A 27999-nucleotide genomic window follows, 5' to 3' on the forward strand; every position below is an offset into this window, starting at 1 on the left:
GTGAGGTTCATATGAGCAAACGACAGAGAGCAGTGTAAAACAAAGACATTTATTGTACAAACTATTTACAGGTATACACATTAATGGTATTTATTCACAATGATGCAAATCAAGTGCAAAATAACATTATATATACAGATAAAATGATCAGTCATCATAGTTAAATATGAATTTAATCAATTTATATTTTTAGTAATTAAACTCTTGATAGACCACAGTGCTACTGATTGATATCCATCATATTCTATTATCAGAGTTTCTTCTGCTCAACATTTATTACAGACAAATAAATTCCCATTGACTTTATGCCTTAAAATCTCTAAAAAAAAAAAAAAACCCTCATATTTTTCTACCATATACCATTATTTCTTTTAATTCCTAATAGATACTCTGCTTCGCCTTATTATTTATAATTTTTAAAGCAAATTTATGCTCAATATTATTTCATTATTATGCATTTCATACCTATAGTAATAATTACACAATCAATTCACAAATCAATTAATTAATTCACACTCCATTAACATTACACATAGGTATGGTCAGTTCTTTTCCTAAATTTAATAAAGTTCTAAATATCTCTGATCTGAAGACTGAGTTATATATCTTTTGCAGCCTTTCCTGGAACTCATCAGCTATTCTGTGATCCACCTTCCTGCTGAACACTTTCCTTTTTCTCTTCTTGACAGAATTCCACACCTTTCCAGTTACGCTTTTCTCTCTTCAAGCCACAATATGAGATATACTTCTTTACCACCTGGCACTCTCATATCACTTTGTATTACTCCTGTAACATACCTAATTCCTCAATCTTATCCCACCACTTTTTTTCTCTCTCTCTCTCTCACATCACCCATTTTTTTTTTTTTTTTTTTTTATCTCCAACCTCTAGCACAACTACATTTCTTCTTTCACCCCCCCCCCTTCTTTGCATGCAAAAACCTTATATACTTCTCTTTAATTTACATGTCCCCCGCCTAACTAATTTATACAGGTCCAATCACTACAGAGTTTCTTAATTTATTTTTTTTCATACCTTGTTTACTTGAACTTTCATCTCCCAGTACACTGAATCCTTTTATCTGCCCCCCTACTTTTAAAACTAGGGCAAACCAATGCCTCTCCCAAAATAACTGAGTGCATCCTCAATCAGCGGTATGACATAGGGATTAAGTGAACATGGAGCCCCTTCTTGCAATTAATTTTTGCCAACCCGTTCAATCAAACACTGAGCTGAGGCCCACAAGCAACCTGACTACATAGAATTACCAGAATCTTCCAGGACCAGAGGGATTCTTCCACTTTGTCACTTTTCTCTGCTAATTGTTTTGTATGGCCTACTCTGACCAAATACAGTGGAACTTCTCTATTACGAACTTCTATTTAACGAATTTCTCTATATTACGAATTTTTTCGCGAAACATTGCACCTTGAAACGAAATTACATGTAAAATTAACCCCATATAACGAAGTGTTAGTCTCTCTATAACGAATTTTTAAAAAAATTAGTAAAAGCATTTTTGAAGATTTTCAAGCATTTACTGCTAAACAGCCGCTCAAATATACTGCCTCCTTCCTTCCGAAATTTCGCATTAGCATCTGGAATTAAATAATCATCCTTTTAGTGACCACTTGCGGCCATTGACGCCCGTAGGAGGGTCTTTGTTTCATTTTTGTTACAGTTATTAAACCAAATGGGTTTTCTTAAAAGTGGTCGTAAACTTTACAATAAATAGCGTAGATTTGTAAATGGCTCAGGGGAAAGCGAAATTCACTGAGGTAAACCTTTAGCATGCTGCGGCGGCAATACATAGAATGCTACCATAGTCGGTTTTTAGTAACGCCTACTGAGTGACATTCGCTTCTCACCTCAACTGTACCACGTGACCTTCGTGGCAATCATTATATGATATGTCCGTTCTCGTCTAACCGAACCCCCAGTAGATGGTTTTCATGATTTTTTTTTTTTTTTTCCTGAAAAGTAACATACAGCATACGTTAATCATAAATTTTCTTTCGTGTATATATGAACGAAGGCGGAATAAAAGAAATTCGCAAAGTCGTATATTTCTTCAAAGGGAGTGATACTGTTGAATTGGCAAGCAAACTTCATTGAGTAGGCGGTACCTATACTAACAATTCACTGTATGGCCAGCGCAGCGAAGTTTGCGGTGTATGTATCGGCAAAAGCTGCAGTCCAGTAATTTTTACAATTGCGAAAACAATGTCGAAGAGAAAGTGTTTAAGTATTAATGATAAAGCAAAGATTATGATATTGACCAGGGTTTTAAGAAAAAAGATGTTGCGGAGAAATATGGCATATCTGCAAGCAGTTTATCTACGAATTTAAAAAAAATCGAGAATCAATTTTAAATGCAATTGAAGGAGGAGCAGACAAGAAGCGAATTAAGTTGTGTATATACGAATATGTTGATATTGATAAAGCTGTTCTAAAATGGGTGCAAATGATACGTGAAAAGAATATCCCAATATCGAGCCTAATAATTAAGCAACAAGCTCTGAAATTTGCACAGGCCCTTGAACATAAAGAATTTAATACGAGCACTGGGTGGCTAGATAAATTTAAGAAGCGCCACAGAATTGTGGAAAAGGTTATTTGTGGAGAAAGTGTTAATGTAAGCGAAGAAGACTGCAACAGTTGGAGGAACAATACCAGAAGATTTTGGAAGAATATGAGCGTAAGGATGTTTCTAATGCTGACGAAATGGGTTTATTCTTTAAATGTTTACCGAATAGAACACTTGCTTTTAAGGATGATAAATGTTTTGGCGGAAAACAAAGCAAAGAAAGAATCACTGTGTAGTTGGAGCAAATATGACAGGAAGTGAAAAATTAAGACTTTTGGTCGTCGGAATATCAAAAAACCCAAGATGTTTTAGAGGCACAAAATCTTTGGAAGTTGACTACACCTTTAATAAAAAAGCATGGATGACAAGTGATATTTTTGAAGAATGGATATTAAAACTAGACAAGCGTATAACAAGAAAAAAGGAAAATCGTGTTGGTAACTGACAACTGTCCGGCACATCCTGCCAATCTTAAAAGTGCGAAGTTGTTTTTACCACCAAACGTAACGTCAAAACTCCAGCCAATGGACCAAGGCATTATTAAAAATTTTAAATTTCATTATCGAAAGAGAATAATAATGAAGATTGCCAATGCGTTCTCAGAAAATAGAAACTTGGAGGTTACCTTAGAGATTGCATCTCTGAACTGACAAAAGTTTGGACAAAGGATGTCACTGAATACACTATTCAAAATTGTTTTTCGAAAGCGGGATTTGCATTGAATACAGAAGTCGAACAACGACTGGACGAACAAGATGAACTGCCCCTTTCACACGCTTCTTGATTAGACCGGGGTTCGAGCCCGTCACCACCAAATACGGAGGATGCGGAAAGGTCAGGGAATGACCACCACATATATCCCGGAGCAATATGGCCTTAGTTGCTAATGCTCCTAAAAAAAACAAAAAAAAAAAAAAAAAAAAACCAGCCCCTTTCACAACTGAAAAACTTTTGGATATTATTAGAATCGTCTGGAAACATCGAAAATGAAATAACAATGGATAGTTATGTTTATGTAGATCACAGCAGAACATCCAAATGAAGATGAAATACTGCTGAACAGTGTTAGACGCGACCATGATCACGAAGAAATTAACGATGACGCTGAAGAGACGCATCAGAACAACCCGTAAAAAAGCCAACACGCGAAGAAATGATTAACGCTTTTAAAACGGTTCGTATGGGTCTACAGTTTTGTGAAAATGTTCCTGATAATTGCTCTGAACAAATGTGAGGTTTTCTTTGAGAATCAGACAATTTTTTTAATTGTACTGTGCAAACGAAAATTACAGATTGTTTTAATTTGCGATATTTACCGGCGAAAATTGTGTAAACGTAATTTAAAAAATATGTTTTTTAAATAAAATACATTAAAAATAAATGTAGATTCGTTTTCATTTTCTAATTAGATAACAATTTCTAATAAAAAAGATATTCTCTGTATAACGAAATTTCTCTATAACGAATTTTTTTCCGCCGGATTTATCGAATTCGTTATAGGGAAGTTCGACTGTATTTGTGAATAGTTGTTTTCTTGTTAGTACACTTGTTTTCTTTTCAGTAAATAGTCTTAATTCCACCTGCTATTTTACACTTAAAACTTGGATTTGTAAGACTATGTCTTACACAACAAAATCAGTAAATCAGCAGGAAATCTCCATCATTACCTGCAGTGTATCAGAAGAAACTGTTCAGCAAGCTCAGGTTGTGCCCAGAAAAGAAAAATGTTGCACTTGTAGAAGAATTTTTGTAATACAGAATTTTGAATTCTATGTACCCAAGCGCCAGAAGCATGTTAGAATGGGGGCAAACAAGCCATCATAAAGCAAATTTATTGATCGTTCCTTAATGCCCCACTCAACTCATAACTCTTCTGAGCTTAGCATACAGCAAAAATATTTTATTTTTCAAAAATTTAATATGTCCAGTAAAAAAAAAAAAAACATGCTAATCTAAGCAAAACCCTAAATATCTAACTATCTTGTATACTTTAGAGACTTCCCCAAATCTTATTATTGGACATTAATAATCTCCTTTCAATAACATCTGTATAGTCTTTCACATAGAAATTTCTAATTTATACATTTGATTCCAAGTCTTTAAAATTTCCAGGGCATTCTCTGCTCTCTGTTCAATCTGTGATCATGAATTCCCAAAAATTAAAATGGCCAAATCATCAGCATATGCTGACGCCTTGGTAACATCTACATTATTTCTTTCTGTAAGAATTCATCGAAAAGCATATTCCAAGCAAAGGGGCCAATCACCGAAACCTGAGGATAACCTCTAGTAACATTACGAAAAATTTCGGTATATTTCATTCTTACAACAACTTTTCAAACAGAAAAATAATTCTTAAAAACTGAATTAGAAACTTAAAAACAACAAGCTGATTCAATCGAACATTCAGTCTTCCTAACTCTTGTCAAGCCATGCTCCCACCATAGCCTATCAAAGGCACCTTTAATGTCTATAAAAATTTCAAGAACATATCACCCCCCAAACTCTTATACACTCTTTATTACATTATATATATGGCATCCTCAATTGACACAACCATTCGTATATTTTAGCCATTACTGGTAAAAGAGCTATGGGACAATGTGAACCTGTTAAGGTGAAAGTGTGTATACATTTTTTTGAGATGCCCTGTATATTAAACATACATTTAATTTTTTATTCCAGGGTGCACGCCAAGTCCTTTCAAGTAAAATAAGGGTGTGCGACCAAAAAAGTTTGGAAGCCACTGGGTTAAACATTAAGATTAGATTACATGTATGCACAAAAACACTATACAGCTGGTGAACAGACTAGTTACCAAATCAATTCAGTAGCAGCAGGGAACTGACAGGATCACGTGAACTTCCAAAGTATGTCTATTGGCAAGTATTCAACAAGAGCTATAAGCAGAAACTATTAAAAAACCAATATTATTCAAATCTTTAATGAATGGAAGAACACTAAGAAAATGACCGTGAATGGAGCAACTGCTGATGCCAAAATGGTAATGGAACGGAATGCTTGATGTCTGGAGTAGATTATCACGTGTAACTGTCACCTAAATGATAACACAATTAACCTCCATTAAATACAAAAACACTGAAAGGCATCGCTGAAGCATGTTGACACCACGTATGCAAAGAATGGATATAGGTTTTTTTTTTTTTTTTTTTTTTTTTTAGGAGCATTAGCAACTAAGGCCATATTGCTCCGTGATGTGCGGTGGTCATTCCCTGACCTTTCCGCATCCTCCGTATTTAGTGGTGACAGGCTCGAACCTCGGTCTAATCAAGAAGCCTGTGCTACGCACTGCTGCTCCTTCCCACCTGGCTACAGAGGCGCCATGGATATAGGACTGGGATAAGTCTTGTAACCCAAAAAGTCCAAATTTATGCTTTTCAGCACCTATGCTGAAAATCATAATTGGAAGAATGCAATATATATAGAAAACAATGTGAGGCAGTGGAAATGTTTCATTCTGTATTGACAGTATAGGTTACTGAAAAGAGGTATAATGGTGGGGCACAAGTTTGAAGCATCTCCTTGGTTTCCTGATTCCAATGGAGGGCACCATAAATGCCCACATGTATCTGAATATCATTTGGAATCAGGTACAGTGAGTAATGTTGCATGTTGGGTACCTTCCAGATGACAACGCAACTATACAGTGTCAAATATGTAAAAGATTCTGTAGAGGAACAAACTTCAAGTATCTGCCCAGCCTATTCTTAACATTCCAATCCTACTGTGCACCTGTAGGATAAACTGGAAAGGAGAATTTGTCAGCACAATCTTCTGCCCACATGTGATTCACTTTTCAACACCTTGCTAACCCCATGTTAGTTGTGTTTGGGGCAACAGCTGTCTAATCCACTATTATCTCAGTCCTAATAAAGTGGCCAATGCTTGATTTTTACTGTGAGATCCCATTAATGTTCTCAACAAAATTTTAAAATCTTCAAAGGAATGCATTTTAGAAGCCAGTTAGCAATAATTCTAGAAAACTGTGTAGCGCAGTTAGCATTATAAAGTTATTGTTTAATTTAATTTTATTTTTTTTTGTGCTGAAGCAAAATATATGAATTATGTATTCTATGGTTAGTTTCTGTTCTGCTGGAAGAAAAACTCCTGGCTTCTGAGGGGAAAAAAATGTGTCCCTCACTCGAGACCAACTCGATCAACAAAAATGTCCATAAAAATTCCTCCCATCTTAATCAGGATTTGAACCCACACCATTTTCATTCTTTTATGCAAGGAATCTGCAGTGTATACCAGTTAAGACAAGAGTGAACTTACTAGGCAGTAGTGGATACAGCATTTTTGGGACTCTACACAGAGATACTTTTGTTAGTTCAGAGACCCACAAAGTGTTAAAATAAATTACATTTACTAATAACCTGCTTCCATGTTTAGTATTTTTTACGAGTTAAATTTTATACACAACATAACAGTAATGTTTAATTGATTAAGACTAAAAAAAAACTTTGTGAATAGCTCTGTACTCTAAAATAATTTTTTTTGGGGGGAAGAAACATTTCAGTGTGACAGAAAGCCAAATAAATTTGGGCTCTAATCGATCACTTACCTGGCTATGAACTGAATCAACCTAATCTGCGCTTTCTAGTACATTTAAGCATGCTTAAAATGATTAAGGCAAAAAGCTGGTACAAAACAGTGGTTTACATGGAACTATTCATGAACGTTACAATCACAGTTATTGGCAATCTCTATACTACACTTACTCAAAAATCGTTGCTCCAGTCTTCCATGATTTCTGGAAAATTTTTATTGTCTGTTTTCTCTTGGCCACTGCTTTCACATTCACATTTGTGTTCCTATTAAATGTACAGAAATGTAAATCAAAAACATTTCTATGATTAATCTAAACCTTTTATATTGTGCTATAATCAGAAAATACTTAATTCATTTGCCGATACTAATGCTAACTCTCTACAACTGTATAGACATAGATACATGCACTGTGGTACTGTAAATCATACCCTACCACTTTATATTTCATGTTCTAACAATTTTAGCCTACTGATCTTAATAGTTCATCCTGATTGCTTGCCAGCTGATAAGACATAAGACAGTTGTCTCTGATAAACTGGATAAAGAGTGAAAGCTGTCAAAGTTTGCTGATGATTTTGAAGCAATTCAGGTAGTCAGGGGTCCTATATTTTAGTGGCCTTAAAATTAAATTCATGGGGTAAGGCTCTAGTACCAACAGAAGCTGCAATGAACAACTAGGATATGTTGCTTCTAAAGAATCTGTACCTTTTATAAATGCAGTTTGAAAAACAACAAAATGAAATTTAAAAGTAAGGTTGTGCAATGAGGTCACCAGACCTTGCCACCGTCTGGAGGCTGCCCCTTAATAAAAATAACAAAAAATCTAGTGGAGGGGAAACCTGACTGCAGTGTGTAAGGCCCTGAAGTGGACAAGTAAATTAAGTGAGCCATATTTTTACTTGCAGATATAAGCACCAGGGCCTTCACAAGAGGAGGTGCATGAACTGGGTTAAATAGCCCAGGTCATGCACTCTCCCACACCTTGAAGTGTACACGTAACAGATATATGGTAATGTCAATATGTGAAGAAGCACTGAGCCCACAATAGCCATTCCACTCTAAGGATTGCTCTAGGAACAAATATAAAATCTTATGGACCATCAAGAAGATTGGACCTTGTGGAATTTACCTTCAGACAACATGTAGATCACCAGAATAAATTATTCCCATAGGTGACTGAGACAGCAAGTTTAATACAGTTCAAAGTAGAATGGAATGGTCACTTTTTTTTTGGTGATAAGAAACGTATGTGTGTGGTATTTCAGATGCAAAAAAAGTTAATCTTGCACCATTTACCATTTTTGGTACTTCCTGAGTATTGCTCTGTTTACAAAAAAAGTTGGGAAGAACTCATGAGTGGGGATAGAAATTAAGGTTAAAGGTACATTTAGACAGTAGTTAGAAAAGGGGGAGATAAGCTAGCACTGGTATTGGGAGCTTGTGCTGTTTAGGAGTGCCACTTACCTTAGTTTGGTCCCTTAAGATAAAATCTGGCCTTACTCTATCAAAGAGAGTGTACATTCTCTAACTTACAAATTTGCTTCTAGTATTCTAACTCCCCCTCCCCACCTGTGGAACATACTCTGACCATGAAATAGCATAGTTTTTTTTTTTTCTATTTTTACAGGACCTTCATTTCAGTATGAATGAGATTCTTGTTTCATTTGATGTGGTCTCCCTTTCCATTCCCTTCCCTGTAGCCAATCTGGCCACGAAGGAACTGTAGTCCCATACTAACATCCTTGCTCAGATTTTAGTTTTGAAGAGATTGTACATAACATGCCCTTATTTGTCCCTGTCATTAATGCAGTTGTTCCTCCAATATATTAGTCTTTCTCTGAATATGCAATTGAACTGGAACAAATTAACTTCCAATGTGGCCACAGAGATTTCTGCCATATTTGAGAGGGGGAGGGAGGAGGAAGGAACTTCTGGCAATATGAATAATATATATGAGTATGGAATTTTTATTTTTCAGGCAAATACAGACCATTAATCCCAATCTGAAAACCTCAAACCTCAACTGCAGAGGATTTTTTTTCTGTAGGGAGGGAATCAATGCTACTTTCCTTCACACATCCTAAAATCAATGTCTTTTGGATGTATATATGTATACGTGGGCTGATATTGTGGGGGCAGAATATCAGCCCACGTGTAGGGAGGGAATCAATGCTACTTTCCTTCACACATCCTAAAATCAATGTCTTTTGGATGTATATATGTGATATTGTGGGGGCAGAAAAACCCTGATCCCTGCACCTGAGATCAGTTAAATGCAGTCCCAATTGAAGAGATCTAAATAAATTCCTCCAGTCAGAATGGGAATCAAATCTACCACCTCTGTAAATGTGTGCAACAGGTAGAGATGTATCATGCTGACTAAGCTGCACAATGGAAACTGTGCTAATTAAAGTTTTATTTAGTACATTTTATTTATTTTACTGAATTCTATTAAATATGGTGTTTTCTGAATATCAAGGGCTTTTAAGGGAAAAAATTTCTCAATCTATAATCACAGATTTATCTTAGGATTTCATATGCTTATGAATTTAAAATGTTAGGTCTGAAAATCCTAAATTCTTAAAATCTCATGAATTTTTATATTCAATTAAACAAAGTTAAGACATATTATGACATTTTCACAGTTATTGATTTGAAGCTGTGAAACATATTTAATGACATTGTATAATATTCAAATAATCTTATGTGTGCACAAACATTTGTTTTGTACTTATTTTAGTTTAAACTTACATAGATTTCATTCCTTTTATAAAAGCCAGAACATTTGGAACATTCTACATCACTCTTGGGGCACAGGTATTGTTGATGCTTCTTCATGTCTAAGCGAATTATCTGAGCTTTGCAATCCCTACATTTTATCTTAAAATAATCACAGAAGCGATTGTGCATCTATAGGGAAAAAAGATAAAAATTAAAACAAAATTAATGAGTAAGAAGAAACTTAACACTATGTAAGGTGGGAACCAGAACTGTAAGTTTATTAAACATAACTGCCACACTGAGTTTTTAAAAGCCAGAGATCTTTTAGCTGAAAGAGGGGAATTACACAGTAGTAACTATTGTCAGTGACACTGAAAATAGGAACTACTGTCACAGAAACATTAAATTGTGAAAAAATAATAGGTGGAATAGAACCAGGTTATGTCAGGAAGGGGCAAAATTTAATGATGTTGTAGAATAGTTATCTTTTAATGGTACAAAAGGTGATATTTTTCTATTGGTCCTAATGATATTAAGAATAGGTTATCTTAGGATACACTTAACAGCTACAGGTCAACGATGTGAAAAGCTGCAAGTTAGGACTAAATTTGAAAGTGCATACAAGTCTGACCAAACATGACAGGAGGAAGTACATGATAAGACCCCTTTTCAAAAAATTCAGGCCTACTGAGATTGTGCAAGGCTCATGGGGAGAACTGCTTTTAAAGAGATGGGATACATTTAAATAGAAGGGGTGCAATAATATTTGCTGATATTACTGGAGCAGTGTTAGGTGGGTTGGAAAACTGCTAATTTGGGGGGAGTTTACACAGACTAATATTATAACATCAGCCACAAGCAGAAATGTGGAAAAAAGGTGTGGGAGATTACAGAGCCTACTGGAGTGGAGGTTCTCTTGGGGCAAACAAATATAAGGGTTAGTAAAAGAAATAGGCACACAAACATATATATATGCTTGTCCACTCATGTGAGTAGTATAATATATAAATTTGAAGTATTGGTTAAATCATCTCATGCAGACATTGTAGGGCTTTTGAAAACATGGTACCAATCAGGCATAGAGGAGGCAGAATTTGAATACTGCAAGTACATTTCTTTATTTCTATTGATTGATATGACCCAAAAGACAAACCTGCCATGTTGTTGTTCTGGAGATACCATTCTTAGTAAAAGGCAGTACACCTAGTTGCCATGGGTGTCAAGTGGAGTCAGTTTGGCATAAATCAACGTCAGCTGAAATGATAAGACTAGTGGCAGAGAAGAAAAATGCTCAGAGTAATTATAAATTATCAGGTACACGAAAAACTACTGATAGTGCAAACTAGTCTGTAATCAAGTGACTAGGGGGAGGGGAGGTTCAACTTGCTAAGGCAGATTATAAAAAGCCTTTTTAATATTTTATAAGAATGCAAAGAGAAATAGCAAAGAATTCCTTGCTTATCATAAGGAAATGGATGAACTTTGTTGGTCAATTAGATACGAGTGCCATAATTATTGTTAATGCTGTTCAAGTTTCTGAAATACTGCAAAGTATTCCCATCAATAAACTGAAAAGCAGTTTAGGGATGGGAATTACCAGAAATACATCAAGTTTTAACCAGAAGCTAAATAATTTTGTGATAACTGAAAAGAAAGTGGAAGATGGGAGAATTATAGCTAAAAGCAAATAATCTAGTTGGGGCTGATAGGATCTATCCAATTTTAATAAAAGCAGCAGCAAAAGAAGTAAGCAAACCATTGGCCATGATTATGAGAGCATCCTTGGATTTGGATAGTATTGCTAATGAAGTTAATCTTGCCTGCGACATTCATGATTCCAAATATGTTTTAATTAGCTTTAATTTGCTAAAACTCCTTTCCCCTCCTGCTACAGTTAGTGGAATTGTCAGTATAACTTTCAATGCTACCCATAAATCTGGCAACATATCTTTCAATTTATTGTTATTTATAAATTTCAAAATATTGAAGTCTTTAATCAGGTGTCAATGTTGATTCTTAGTGGTGAAATAATATGACATTTTCACTGCAGACTCCTAAACACAAACCAAGAGAGAGCACTTCCTTCTTGCTGACAACCAATGCACATAGAAGTTTCTTGAACGAATGCACAGAAAGAAGTGATCACTATTTCAGCAAAAATGTAAACGGAAATGCAGGAAGGGACCAAATGGGAGCAATGAACTCTAATCTGCAGTAAGGATACTTAAAAATAAAATCCTCATGGCTACAAATAGTTTAGATACAAATGGAAGGGTGGACTTGTGTTTTTCTCAAGACTTATACAGGGTGTTTCAAAAATGATGATCAATAATTTAAAGGTGAAAAGTACAAACTAAAATAAGTAAAAAAAGTCCCAGTGAACATAGGGCCGCAAATGAACCGTTTTCGATTCATTTGCTTCTGTTAAGATCCGCCACTGACTATGGGAGCACTAATTTAGCAAAAAGCTGTGAATCCTTTGCTAAGGGTGGTTTTATTAAACATAAGATAATACATTTTTAATTTTTTTTTCAACACTACAGGATTTTACAGATGTTACATGTTACAGGATGTTCTTTCTAACACCCTTTCTTCAACATCAGATGTTATGCTTCTGGGCCTACTTGTTCATAGTCCATGTGCGAAGCGCCCATGTTCTCTAAGGCACTGATGTACTCTGATGAATGTGCACCTGTTGGGCTGCCTTCGGCAGGGAAATGCTTCTTGGTACAAATGTGCAGTCTCGATGTTTGTTGTTTGTTATTTGATTTTTAGGAGCATTAGCAACTAAGGCCATATTGCTCCGGGATATGCGGTGGTCATTCCCTGACCTTTCCGCATCCTCCGTATTTGGTGGTGACGGGCTCGAACCCCGGTCTAATCAAGAAGCGTGTACTACGCACTGCTGCTCCTTCCCACCTGGCTACGGAGGCGCCATGTGCAGTCTCGAGTGCACTGCCGTTGGCTTTACCATACATGAAGTGCATGTCCGCATACTCTTTGCTGCTGTAACCTCTTTAGCATTAGCAGAGGCATTTGATGCAAGAAAGCAAGCTTATGCAGCATCAGCCAAAAAAAAAAAAAAAAAACCACTTCCACTTCACCCCTCTGTTCATTTGAAATACCTGTCCAGCTGAGCCTTAAACTTATTTAGGCTATCAACTTCCACAACAAGGGATGGAAGTCTGTTCCACCAACCAACCATCTGCTGGCTAAAGGCAAATTTTTCTGCACGTCTATCCTACATCTGTCTTTCCTCAATTTGAATTTATGCCCTCTCAAGTGATTATTTTGAGCAAGAGGAAGAATCCCATCAGCATTGAGCATGCTCAAACCATTCAAGGCTTTATACACCTCTATCAGATCACCTCGCTGGTTTTTGCAAAACTTAAGCCTTTCTTCGTAAGGCACACCTTTGTTCCATTCACTAATCTTGTTGCCCTTCTCTGTACTCGTTCCAGCAGCTCTACATCCTTCTTGAAATGAGGATTCCAGACCTGTATACAGTACTCTAGGTGTGGCCTGACCATTTCCTTATACAAGGGAATAATCACCTCCTTATCCCTGCTAGAAAAATTCCTATATATCATTGACAATACACCATGAGCTACTCTTTCCATGTTGACCATCCTTTGACAAGTACTAGTATGCCTGCTATGTCTCAGAGCATTGAGAGAGGGGAAACGGAGAGAATGAGCATAACCTAACCTAAACAAACAAGTCAGTGGTGGATCCCAACTATAAATGTGCAATATCTCGAAAATGATTCACTTAAGGACCCATGTTTACTAGGCTTTTTTTGCATATTGTTCCCCCCTTCCACAAAGCATATGCACCCTCACAAACCTTCAACATCCTCAATGTCAGAGCCCCCAAAGCATCAGCACCCCAGGCAACTGGCTGGATTGCCTATAGCTCAGGCGAGCCCTGTTTAGAACCAAGTGTATATCCCCACACATCTTTCTCAAAATGTCTAAGAGCCGAAATCCAAATGGCAAAGTTCAATTCATACTTTTATAGGTATTACTTTTAATTAAAAGTTTAATTAATTAGAGTTTATCTTTCTGCTTGTTAAATGCAGTACAGTAATATGAACTAAGAGAAATGTATTCACTACATACTTGAAACTGGTAACTAACACTAAGATAGATTTTTAAATAATTACATTATAAATCCAAAGAAATTTATCAAATGTATACTTTTGTCAACTTACCTTGATCATGCTTTTCCGAAAATTCCTCTTACAGTTTAAACACTGAACCTTCCTTTCAGGACACCAATTATTTACATGTTCATTAAGGATAGTTGAATACATTTCTGTATCACATTCTGGACATCTGACTTTCTCTGCACCACAACTGTTTATGTGATTCTAAGAAAGAACCAAAATTTGTAAGAAACAAATGTGTCTTTTATGATGGGCCTAAATATTTTGTTTCTATGCCAGTCTTTGAATTACATAGAAATAAATACTGTTAATGAAACAGTAAACAATAATATTAAATAAGACTTAAAAAAAAAAAAATTAACTTAAAACATTACTATATTTTATGGATTTTGCCCTAGATCACTAACCATTTACCCAATATACTCAATTCCTCTGTACATTGTCTCTCTCTTAAAAAAAATTCAAATTCTTGATTTCTTTCTTATTAAAAAAAAAAAAAGTATCTGACAAAATTCCATTGAGTGGCACTCTTTCTGTTCCTCTTTTAATTTCACCGCTTCTGCTTTAAAATGCTCCTCACTTCATGCTGATATTAAAATCAGAGTTATCTCCACAACACCTGAGTAGGTGACAGCAAAATAATTCACATATTAATGATACTGCAGTGGTTATTACTAATTATTTTAGCCTTTTTGGCCTCCATACTAATTTGATAAAGGTGTCCAATATTTCTTTCTTCAAGAAAACCTCTCCCTTTTAATCTGATCCCCTCTCAATAGAGCACTTGCTAATTTCTTTCTTCTGTGTTATATGCAGCTGAAATCTGGTTAATATTTGGCGCCCTCTCTCATTAAGAAGAGCTCTCTCCATGAAATATTGGCTTTTAAATGGGCAAATTTAAAAACTGGCCACAATCATACCATCTCTCACACAATGACAGAAAATTTAAATTTGGACACTGCTCATGATTCAGTGATCAAATTCTTCTTGAATGATTGGCAGATCACCCCTATTTTGGGACAAGGATTGCGCTACATTTTCCACCAGGAGTACGAGGTAGAAGCCTTCATTAATTCCTCTCTGTAATCAAATCTTTTATCTCAATAGGTTCTTTCCTTTATCCCCTGCTCAAATTTATTCGGCATATAGATATATGTATAGGTCTATGAATGTAGATATATTCTTAATCTCAGAAGACTACCAAAACTGCAAGGAAGCTGTTGATGCCATCCTATTTTCTAACCTGCAGTGTTTATATGTATACCTGATGATGTAAATACAACTCATTTTTATCATTATTTATGTATTTTTTTTTATCTGCTATAAAGCCTTCTGACTACAACTATAATAAGTACACTGTCACCAGTTAATGGTTATATAATTCTCTGGCACAATAAATAAATGCACAGTAGAACATCGGTTATCCAGAATAATTTGAAAGGCTGATCTTTCTTCTTTTTTATTAACGGTAGTACAGTAAGCTCCAGTTATAGTGTCACATTTTAAAAATTGAATTTTGATTATAATAAGCAAAAGATAGTTTATTACCTGTTTATAACAGATTGTACAAACAAAAAAAGCCCAATGAACAGAAAACTGCAAATTGCTTTATGGTTGTGACCTCTAGAATTCTATTTGACCTGCAGAAATGTGCTTTAGAAAAATATCACAGAGTACTGGGTTTTCTTGGAAACCACGAGTGAATTTCAGATTAGTTTAGCTCCAGATTCGGTATGAATAATATTGGCCCAGAACTGTACAATTTATTATTTTTCTCAGTTTTTTACAGTAAAATGTGAACGAAAGGAAAACGCATAGTTTTAACATCACAACAAAAAACAGAAATTATTAATAGAGTTAGAAAAGGTGAAAATCTCTCCAAAGAGTTTAATGTGGGGACTTCAACAATTTACAACATCAAGAAAGATTACAATGTTATAACAGAATTTGTGTCGATTATGAATAGTGAAGGAGGATCTAGCAGGAAAAACACAGTGTTGAAACTTGAAAATGCTGCTGTAGAGAGTGCACTTTATTTGTGGTTTATTCAGAAGTGAAGTTTAGGTGAACCAATGTTTGGTCCAATATTGTGTAAAAAAGCATTGGATTTTAATTAAAAATTAAAATGTAATGAATATTTTAAGGCAAGCACAGGTTGGCTAAAAATTTTAAACTGAGACATGGTATCCGGGAATCAGATATTCAAGGCGAGAAAATTTCTGCAGACGAATCGGCAGCAGTGTACTTTGAAAAGTAAGTTTGCTTCACTTATAGCATGAAAAATTAAGAGAAAGAAAACGTTTATAATGTTGATCAGACAGGTTTATTATGAAAAGCATTACCGAGAAAAACCCTAGCCACTACAAGAGAAATGCCTGCACCAAGTTTTAAGATGAGAAAAGAGTGAGTTATAATTGCTATGTGTGCAAATGCTGCTCGGATGCACAGATTGTCCGCAGTCATTATCGGTAAGTCGAAAAAACCGAGAGATCATTTAAAAATCTTTCTAATTTTCCTGATTTGTATAAAATAAATTCATAAAAATGTGTGGATGGATGTTTTTGTTTTCCGAGATTGGTTTATAATTTTTTTTTTTTAATTAAACTTATTTAATTTAATTTTAAGGTAAGATTAAATTTATTTAATCTTACCTTACAATTATTTATTTAATCTTACTGGAAAAAGTTTTCTATTACACTAACAAGTTATGTAAATTTGTTGCCCTAGCATTAGCTTTCTATTCATTTAAAACCATTACCCTTGGCACACCTTCTGAATATCAGGTGTTCCTGGGCTTTAGCCCTCACAGAAAAAAGGTTTTTGGAACACGTGCAGAAGTCTGAATTATCAGACTTCTACTGCACTTATAATTTGTGTTTCCAATATCTTGTTGCAAGATATCTGACTGAAATGAAATAAAAATGCCCAATCAGGTTGGTTTATTTTGTTATTTTGTGACAAGCATAAGGTTATGAGGCATCAATATACTGTGTCTGTAAATAGCATGTTTAATATTGATTTGTTACTTGTATCTTGAGCAATGCTTCATTGTATCCAAGGGGCTAAAAAAGCCAAGCTCTTGCTATAAGCAAGAAGGAAAAGATATGAAAAATCCCTTCTATCTTAAAATAATTCTTCTGCATGCATCAATTAAAATAATAATAACATTTAAGATGTTTCAACCCTTATTTAGAGTTGAAATTGCAATAAAGCTTATAAACAAAACTTAAAAACTGGTTTTTAACATACCTTAATACTACCTCCCTTAAAGATTTCATTGCACTGGGGACATTGAACCTCCCTCTCTGGACACCTTTCACTAAGATGATCATCTAATTTGCGTCGATTGACTTCAGCCTCGCACTGTGGGCATTTAACTGGCCTTCTACAGCACTTACGCTGGTGATCCTGTGAAGGAAAATATAATCTCTAAGCAGATAATAATAAAGAGAAATTTCTGAATTGCTGTAATGATTTCCTCCAATAGTGCAATGGGAAGAGCAGATAATGAAAAGTTGCCAGAATGTTATGCAAAACTTACACGGGTTTCCTTTCGCTGAAATTTCTCTTCACACACATCACACTGGATGTAACCCTCCAGACACCTTTTGACCAGGTGCTCATCAAGTAACCTTCGAAACATTCTACGTCCACACTGAGGACAGCTGACTTTTACAGAATCGCAGGTTTCTTGGTGATCCTAAAAATAAAAAAAAATAATAATTGAAAATGACAGAATTTATGGTCCTGAAGGAACAGCTTAAAGTATCATCTTATTTAAGTGTTTTTTCATTATTATCGTTTCCATAACTTGAAGGCTCAGTGTGAATATACATTCAGATATTTAAGGGTACTAACCTCCCCTACCATCATTCTACTTACATCAATGTTCTTCCTTGCACAAGGATGTTTGCAATGGGGACACTGCACTTGATTTTCTGGACACACATCACTCATGTGTCTATTGAGATTCAATCGAGGCATTTCATCATTACAATGTGGACAATTAACTATGGCCAAATCACAGTTCTCCAGGTGTTTCTGCAGAAAAATAAATTGAAATTTTCACAGACATTCATTAATTATATAGTACAAGTTTCAAAAATAACAAACTGGTGCTACATCCAAGTATACAGAGAAGTGTTTTAAGCTTCTTTAACTGATATCCTACTTAAACATTTATTACTAATGATTCTTATGCATTCTCTTAACAAAATGTAATAAAATGACATTAAACAAATTAATTGGATGAACCAATGATTTGGAATAAAGTTATACTTTAGTGCTGCATATGTTTTATTGAGTTTGAAGGTAACAACATGAAAAAAGAATTACTGAGATGCATTCAATTGCCTTCTTGAACAACCAATTTTGAAATAATTAAAGAAATAAATGGGTACACTGGGAGCAAGTCTATGGAATGGAAAAGTTGTTAATCAATGTATTAACAAGGTAGAAAGCATGACTGGCAATCATGTGTGGTAACAAAAATAGGAGAATGTTCCAGACATGTAGTGATAAATATGCATTCCAAAGAGGTACAGAAATTATAATTATGTATCAAATTAGATTAATTTTTTTTATGTGAAAATACTGCTGATACTACAGCAAGTATACTTGTTTGTTCTCTCTCATAACTTTCACCCATATAAACTGTGATAAAGACTACCACTGTTGCCTGTACATAAACAAAAATCTAACCAAAAAATAAAGCTATTAGTGAACAAATGAAATTATCAAAATAAAGGAATATAATAGAAGGATAAGAGACTATGCACCTGCAAGGTGATCTGACTGAGGTGTTTCAGGCTTTGAATGGATTGAGTAAGCTTGGTGCTAATGGCATTCTTCTTATTTGTCAAACTACACGAAGGGGCAAAAATTTAAATTGAGGAAGGATGGTAGCAGGACAGATGTGCAGAAGTTTGCTTTCAGCCAATTTTCATCTGTTGTGAAAGTGGGAAGTTTGAATAAATTCAGGGAAGTACTAGACAAACTATTGGAGAAAATGGATAAGTGATGATGTAGGGTTTTTTTTGTTTTTTTTTTTGGCTGATGCTTTATAAGCTTGCCTTCTTGCATTTGCCACTACTAATACTGATATTGTTAATTCTTATTTTTAATTACTTTTTTTTTTCACTTTTGTTGATTTAACAATAAAATATTATTATAATAATATAATTTGATGACAAAATATTTTTGAAAATTTGAATTTATTGAAAGATATTTGAGAATGTGTCTTGGTGAAATGCTAGAAGTTAGTACTATAGTTATAAGTTCAGCATTCTTTTTTTTAAAAATCCGCATGCAAGGAGTACTTTAAATCATACCCAGTGGATTGCTGATTTGGCTTAAGTAAATTTTTAATATTACATTTCATACACAACTTTATCTTTTAACCATTTCAGCTTACTGTTTTTAAATATTTATTTATATACTCCTTTCCCATTTTATGCAGAATGCATTATTCATGATCTGAATGTCTGTTGTTGTTTGTTATTTGGTTTTTAGGAGCATTAGCAACTAAGGCCATATTGCTCCGGGAATATACGGTGGTCATTCCCTGACCTTTCTGCATCCTCCATATTTGGTGGTGACGGGCTCGAACCCCGGTCTAATCAAGAAGCGTGTGCTACGCACTGCTGCTCCTTCCCACCTGGCTACGGAGGCGCCAGATCTCAATGTCATATTCTGAGCCATTAAAAATTATAACCTGTTAATTAGAGACTGCTTTACTAACACATCTTAAATTCTGTCAGTTCTTTGTTGAAGGGTGGGGGCAAAAACCTGGGTAATTTTGTTTTCTGTATTTATATTGTTTTATAGTTATTTATACTGTTTTTATATTGTTTTCTGTATTTATAAATAATATTGATAATGGTATATCAAGCTTAATGCCAACCTTTGTATCGTTTGCAGACGATACAAAGGTTGGCAGGGTTGTTAAGGACACTACTGACGCTATGCTGCTTCAACAGCATCTGGAAAGGTTGAGCAGATGGGCTGAGAGGTGGAAAATGAAGTTTAACATTGACAAATGTAAAGTACTACATATGGGAAACAGCAACCCCAGAGCAACATATCAACTCTGTGGTACTTCACTGACAGTGGTAGAAAATGAAAAGGACCTGGGAGTAATTGTGTAGGCAGATATGAAGTTTTCTGAGCAGTGCAGATGGTCTGAAGATTAGCTCATGGTGTCTTGTCAATGATATACAGAAATTTTTCTAGCAGGGATAAGGAGGTGATTATCCCCTTGTATAAGGCAATGGTCAGGCCTCATTTTAAGAAGGATGTAGAGCTGTTGGAACGAGTATAGAGAAGGGCAACAAGATTAGTGAACAGAACAAAGGGTTGCTCTTACGAATAAATGCTTAAGTTTTGCAAATTACAGTGTCTGGAGACTAGGCACCTGAGAGGTGATCTGATTGAGGTGTATAAAGCTTTGAATGGTTTGAGCATGCTCAATGCTAATGGGATTCTTCCTCTTGCTCAGAATAATCACCTGAGAGGGCATAAATTCAAATTGAGGAAAGACTGTTGTAGGATAGATGTGTGGAAGTTTGCCTTTAGCCAGCGGGTGGTTGATTGCTGGAACAAACTTCCATCTGTTGTTGCAGAAGTTGATAACAAATAGATTCAAAGCAGAACTTGACAAAAATTTGGAGCAAAGTGATGGATGAAATAAGGAGGTTTTTTTTTTTTTTTTTTATTAAGTATCTTCTATTTGTGAACAGATAATACTGCAAAATGTCACTGAGCCTGCTGCATTTCATGTAACCTATTCGAATGGTTGTTGTAAGCTACATGGTAGGGATAAATGTACAAGTGAGATAAGCTGATTTGTGTATGAGGGTAGGTACAACAGAGAAAGTAATTAGTTCAGTTTCTGCACCAGGGAGAAGTGTATCGTGTACTGCCCATTATCAAGTAGTTATCAAAATCTACGATATAATTTTTAAAACAAATTTTTAAATTTATTAGCCATGAAAAGACAGTCCAATTTATTAATTTTTTTTTTGGAAAAGACAAAAAAAAAAAAATCTGCTTCTACACATTCTGCCAGCATAATGGAGAAAATTAATGTTCATAGTGAAGTAATTTCATCAAATAATTCTACATATATAAACATTGATAACGAGGATATTATAAATGATCAATGTTTTAGTTATGAAGCGGAAAAGCAACTTCCCAATTGTTGCAATGAGAAACAAGCAATTTTTAAAAATAAAAAAAAAAAAAAAAAACTCTGTACAAATGGTTATACATCCAAAATGGAAAATTATGTTGTTCTGTTTGTGCTAAATATAAAAACATGGGTATTAAACAAGAAAAACATTGTGCTGGGTTCAAAAGAATGGATGAAATTTAATGTAGAGCAGAATGGAAGGAATAAAAAAAATTGACAGACATCTTTAAACAAAAAACTGTTCATGAGTCAGTGGTGCATAAAAAATTCTTAAAAACAAATGAAGAATCACAAAGGCACATGCTTCCAAATGTCATTGACAAAATGAATGATAAAGAAATCTGAGCAACTACCAGAATTTTTAATTCAGTGTATAGTTCCGTAAAAAGAAAATCGGCCAATGTCTAACTTACCAGCTAAATTGGAATTACAGAGTGAAAATGGTGTTGATATAAGAGTTTCGTTGCATTCTAATGCAAGGAATACTCGGCATTAGAATCACTGAACATATTTCAAAAAAAAAATAAAAAAGGAAATCTTTGCTAAAATAATAGAAAAGAATTCAGGATTATTTAAAAAAAAAAAAAACTCTTAAATCTGGAATTTAATGATTTAACAGTAATGGTTGACATCCTGCAGGAGCTCTCTTACCTTTGAGATGCTTTACAAAGTTGCAGCATCACTAAATTAAAAGCAGATAAATTAATTATTCAAACTATTAATGCTTTTGATAATTCAAAAAATTCTGAAGGAAATTATGAAACTAAAATTGAGAGCATGTTGAAGTTGAAATAATTTAAAGGAATCAAAATCAAAAGTAAGAACACATTAAAAAATTACCTTGTGACAAGTTATTAAACTGCATTGTTTTATCCTTAAAGGATTAGTTATTAATGCAACACAGTACTTTTAAATTAAATAAAGAAAATAATCATATCATTGACTATAAGGAATTGAAAGAAATTTTAAACATATGCTACCCAGAAATGTGAAATATGGAAGAACTTTCAACTCCATGGCAAGAGGGTGAAAAACGAATAAGAAATTTAAGTTTTCTAATAAAATATGAAATAAAAATTAATGATTTTAGAGATTTTGTCAAAAGCAGTTAAACTGTAAAATCTAGTGAAATACCCTTTTCAATTAAAAAAAGCCAGAAATATCCTTGAAACCATTGCAATTAGCAGTGCTGAAGATGAGTAAGCTTTTAGCATAATGAATAATATTTTAACAATAAAAAGAACATCTTTGACAATTAAACACATTGCAGATAAGATGACCATAAATCTAAATGGAAAACCATTGCTTCAATTTGATCCAGATAGTTACTTCAAATCTTTCCTTCGTAATCATTGCTCAGCTATTGAGCAAAGAAGATTGACAACAAATATTAATAAAGAAGTAAATTCTCTGTGGCAATTTTTAGAATAAATGTTTATTTAATATTTGTGTAATAATTTTTTTCATGTAATCCAATTTTCTAGAATAGTTTGTTTTTTTATATATCTGTTTTTATAGTCTGGAATGTTTGCAAGGGTTTTTTGTGATATGGGAAATATTTAGTATTATTTTTTATTCACAACATTAAAATTTTATTATTAAAAAAAAAATTTATCTATTATATTTCCCTAGTTGTAAAAAATATAATACAAAGCCAGCAAAACTGCAAGCCTATTGTTAAAATATTCCCAGTTCACCACTGACTGTACCCATGGCTTTCCAACCTCATTTACCATTCTAAGCTTTTCACCTGGTGGGCCCTACTGCCCTAATACTTTTGTGGGGTGCTTCTACAGGGGTGCTCCAACGCCTTAGTTACTGAATTCCTGGTCAAAGACATTCTATCATCCACCTCCTTTACCTTCACCTATTCTACATCACTTACACTATTTCCCCCAAGCTCCTTTCCAACAAAAACTTCTGAATATTTTTCTGGCTGGGTGAACCCAGCTCAGGAGATGGCTGGGTTCACACAGCCAGAGAACTTGATCCCTACTATCTGGCTTGGCTGCCAGTACCCAGTACAATAACTAGGGCTCAATGGCATTCCATGGGCCCCTAGGTTAAGAGGACTGATGAACAATATAACACTACACTACATAAACCACATATCAGTCACACCATCTGGCCATTACAGGATACTGTATTCAGCTCAAGAGAACTGCGATGTATGCCACTGCATCATTGACAGGCTGCTGACTGACTGTACTTATGTGAAATGCTGCAAGATGGTGAAGGCATTCCAGTCAGACTGATCAATCTTCCATTGCGGTAACCTCAAAGAGAGACATGGTCTCCCATTAAGTAGGCTGGTTATCATGAAGAAGTGATCACTTTGTAGAGATTCTCCTTCCAAGTAGGTGAAGAAAGGAGAGAAGGGGAAACACACAGAATGTATGGGTAGGCATATAAAGCTTGCTTGCTTGCTTTCTTTCTTTCTTCTCTTGACATTTGCTGCTTCCAGAAATCCCTTTATTTCTTCCCCGGATGATGTAACAAAAACTATTCTCAAGCTCACCTCCATGTATTTTTGACAGGCGGCTTCTTTTTAGAGGAATTCTGAATTGCTTCAAATAGCATAAGAAGGCTCTACTAGTATGAACCCAGATTTGGCTTTCCATTGTTATAAGTTTTGCCAGCAAAGAATATGGAGTGAATTCTGCTGGAACTATTTTACAGCCAATGCTTCACATGAATACACCTGATTTTAATTTTGCTAAAATTTGTGCTGAAGCTACTAAGGGGTGTAGGGCACAAGCTTGCTGAGTTTTGTTCTGGAGTAATTAGTACAAAAACTTGACTGGCATAATTTTCTTACTTGGTAGCTCTCTTGAAACTTGAAGCTTTTGCTATAAAGTTATTTAAGCGAGGACAGTTTAGAAAAAACAAAAGCTTGATTAAGCTATGATCTCTTCATGCTGCAATCAGAGGAGTGGTAAAAGAGCAAACTTACTTGAATTTGGTATCTGATTAATTCCTTCTTACAAAAGGCACATTTTGTAGGTCTCAGCTGGCATTCCTCAGACCAGTGCTTATCGTAATCCTTACGCATTACTTGGACGCTACACACACTACATTCTAGCTGCACAAACTTACAATCTTCTTCATGAACCTAAAAAGAAAAAAAAAAAAAAAAAAAAAATCCATAAACATTCTCAAGAATGTGTAAACTGTATCAAAGATGGTTTGTAAATACTCAAGGAACTAAAACATTACAAATGTCTTAATAGTTATCTGTATGGAGTACCACCCCTGCCAAACTCACCTCAATATTTTTCCTCTGGAATATTTTGTTGCAGCCTGAACACTTCACCTTTACTTCAGGGCAATCATCTGTTATGTGGTCTTTCAAATTCTTCTGAAATACTTCTCCACTGCAGCGATCACATTTTACTCTGGCTTCTCCGCAAACAGGTTCATGTTTCTGTAGGAGAAAATGTTTCTGTATGCATATATTGAACATTAAAAAAAATAATGTTATTTTTAAATAACAAATAATTTTAATAACACTGATCATAACATAAAAGACTAGTTAAGTGTGAAAGAGAGATCAGTGTGAAACAGAACTGATACAATCAACCATCTATTCCAATTCCATACAATTTGATAATTGTAGATTACTTAAAATACCATTTATAATTGACTTAATATGATAGCATAGCTTAATTTATTATGGTATTCACCTTTTTTATAATCTGCAATTGATGTTTGAATAGGGTGGATGATAATTTTAATTTAAATTAGGAGTAAGTAAGTTGGGGTTTAAAAACAGAAGTTAAAATATGCGCAAGGAAGTAGTAGTGCACGTCTTCGTCCTTGGGTGTCAATATTAAAGTTGAAAATAAATAAATGGTATTAAATAATACCATATGAATGGTAAATAAATAATGGTATCCAGTATTAACCATTTATTTTCAACTTTAATATTGACAACCAAGGACAAAGACGTGCACTTCTACTTCCTTGTGCATATTTTAACTTCTGTTTTTAAACCCCAACTTACTTACTCCTAATTTAAATTAAAATTATCATCCACCTTATTCAAACATCAATTGCAGATTATAAAAAATGGTGAGTACCATAATAAATTAAGTTATGCCATCATATTAAGTCCAATTCTATACTTAAATTGTTCACTAATGAGAACTTTACAAAAGTCCACACCATCCCCAATTTACCTCAATATCTTTCTTTGGAAGTGTTCTCGAGCAGTGGGAACACTTTGCATTCATCTGAGGACATCTGTTTCTTATGTGGTCATTCAAATTCTTGCGACATATTTCTGCCCTGCAATGGGGGCAGTTCACCTTGGCTTCCTCACAAGTACTTCTGTGATTCTATGCAGAAATATTAAAAAAAAAAAAAAAATTCAGAATTAATGTTTTCCTTGTAGTAATTTCTAAAACATATACTAGAAAATTCTTAACAAAATATATAAGAATATTAGGAAGTGGAACTGTTTACTTAATTATCTCTCCATTTTATAATTTGTAAAATAAAATTTAAAAATTAAATATCAAAAGTAAAGAAATTGATTAGAAAGGGTTATTATACATGAGACTAAGAATTCTGTTAATTATTACAAATGTACATAAATTGTAATAGGAGGAGAGAAATTCAAAGTTTCTTTTGCTACCTCAGAAAAGTCTATATTCACTGAGCGTTCCACAATTCCCACAAAAATATTTTCACACCATTGTAATTTGTACTTTCAAGACAAAGGCACTGCACATGTATCTGTTCAGATTATGAACATTTCTTGGTAGAGATTGAGCATAAACAGTAAGCTCTGAAAGGTAAAGTTCAGTACATTCTGGACAACAAAATAAGCTCAGCAATTGTAATAAGTCACAAATTTCATTATTCAAATCTAGGAGTAATTAACTCAGTACAGGATGTGAAGCAGATTTGATTGAAGAGCTATTTATTGGATTCTCAAATGTTGGCAATTAACATTTAAAAGAAAAAAGCAAACTGCTTTATTCAAGGTAAAAGAGAGGAACATGAATAGACTTCGCACACATGTGAGGATAACCTGCCTAGAGTTATCTAATTTGCTTAAACAGTTTAGAAATGCTTTCACTAGGAGTCTAAATCTGGGATTTAGACTCCTGGTGAACTCCTAAATCCCCCTTACTATTCCATCTGTCCTTCCAGTATACAAAAGCCATTTGACATTTTCTTGGTTTACCGGAAATGCGCTTACTACCCAAGCTAACTTGTAAACTACTAGCAAAATACATTTCTATTACAGTCCATTCTGGTTATTTGGGACACATCGGGACTAGTGCATTTTGGCCCATTAAGCGGCTACCCCAATTATGCGAAGTTTCACGTAAATAGTTAAAAATACAATGTACCCCCCCCCCTTTACAATTGGTTCACTGTACAATCAAATCACATTACGGCAAACTCAACATAGTAAAGTACCGTTCACTATATGATGTGCAGTAAGCGCCAATCATTGTGATCACGTTTGTGAATTGAATTTTAATTCTATTAAACAGCGATTCTAATTAGCGAAAATAGGAGGAATATTATCCACAGGCTATAAAAGCAAAGATATAATAAGCACAGATTTACCCTTTATTACCTTGCCAATTAAAAAATTAAATGATACGTGAAAATCGGAATAATTAATACGAACCAGTTGACATTTCTGTTCACTGACATTTGTGGGCGGGGGGGGGGGGGAGGTTAAAATTTAAAACAGTAAAAAGATAAGCAATCAATAACAAAGAACACAGCACACACAAATTGCAAGTAACACAATACGCGCAAGTGAGAACCGAGTAACGAGTTACAAAGCTTTAAAAATAGGAATGAAGAGAAGATCTGAAAATTAATTTTTTTATATGATTGAAGATTTCATGGAAGTGTAAACACATTTCACCATAATAACCCACAGAATTCCAGCTGACGGTATTATCGCAAATTCAGTAAGATCGAGTTTACTGTACGTTTATGATAGATTTCACTAACAGAAAAGCCCAATAAACAGGAGACTGCTAATTGTTTTATGGTTGTGACCTCCAGAATTTTGACCGAACCATGTTGTACCGTCGGAGACAATTGTAGGGTAATCTCCAGTGCTGTGGTCTCCTGCCCCGATTAAACGGCATGCTGTCCCAATTAAGCAAAGTAAACCCTGGCTATTTTCTCGATTGGTTTCTGTTTTTTAAGATTTGTCCCAAATAAACGGCTGCCCCGATTAACCGGTGGCCCAAATAACCGGAATCCACTGTATATGATAAACACTGTTATTTGTATAAAGTTAAACTAAAGTTATCTCAAAAACAAAAATGCAATTTTGCAGTTAACGTTATCTGACACTGAGCCCTCAATTTGCAGGTATACTAATGCTAGGAGCACTGTAAAAAACATCGCAGACTAGTGAAATCGGTCCTTAGACTTCATCAGACTTCCTTGAGGAGTTCATTAATTCGCCTCGTTTCAAAACTTCTGTTTGATTCATGAATATGACTTGGATATGAGTCAATGCTATTTACTAGTAACTTTTACTTTTCAATTTGGTAACTATGAAAAGTATTCATATAGCCTTTCTCACCATTTCCAACATCTTCACACTTGTTCACAGAGTTTTAGAGCCGTCACAGCTTCGTCAGCAGCAATGCTTCACATTAAGCCCTGCAGTAGGTCATCACAGAACAAGTAAATACATGGGCTGCATCAGGAATAACTAAGATCATAACTCTTCCCTCCCCCTTCCTGTCCGTCCTGTATATTGTATATTTGCAGGT

General features: G+C 34.7%; 1 protein-coding gene across 1 annotated transcript in view; it reads right to left on the bottom strand.

The window, feature by feature from the left end:
- Positions 1-27999, bottom strand: part of LOC150079999 (uncharacterized) — a 79528-nt gene that overhangs the window by 6561 nt on the left and 44968 nt on the right. The window contains exons 3-11 of the mRNA XM_090382324.1: positions 25417-25575; positions 24504-24662; positions 24192-24350; positions 17932-18090; positions 17591-17749; positions 17299-17457; positions 14095-14253; positions 9912-10070; positions 7331-7423 (exon numbers count right to left, since the gene is read on the bottom strand). Coding sequence (XP_090238450.1) covers positions 7331-7423; positions 9912-10070; positions 14095-14253; positions 17299-17457; positions 17591-17749; positions 17932-18090; positions 24192-24350; positions 24504-24662; positions 25417-25575 — 1365 coding nt within the window. The remainder of the gene's footprint in view (positions 1-7330; positions 7424-9911; positions 10071-14094; positions 14254-17298; positions 17458-17590; positions 17750-17931; positions 18091-24191; positions 24351-24503; positions 24663-25416; positions 25576-27999) is intronic.

Source organism: Mastigoproctus giganteus, chromosome 10 (assembly GCF_048544385.1).
Source record: "Mastigoproctus giganteus isolate SK-2022 chromosome 10, ASM4854438v1, whole genome shotgun sequence".
Taxonomy (NCBI): Eukaryota; Metazoa; Arthropoda; class Arachnida; order Uropygi; family Thelyphonidae; genus Mastigoproctus; species Mastigoproctus giganteus.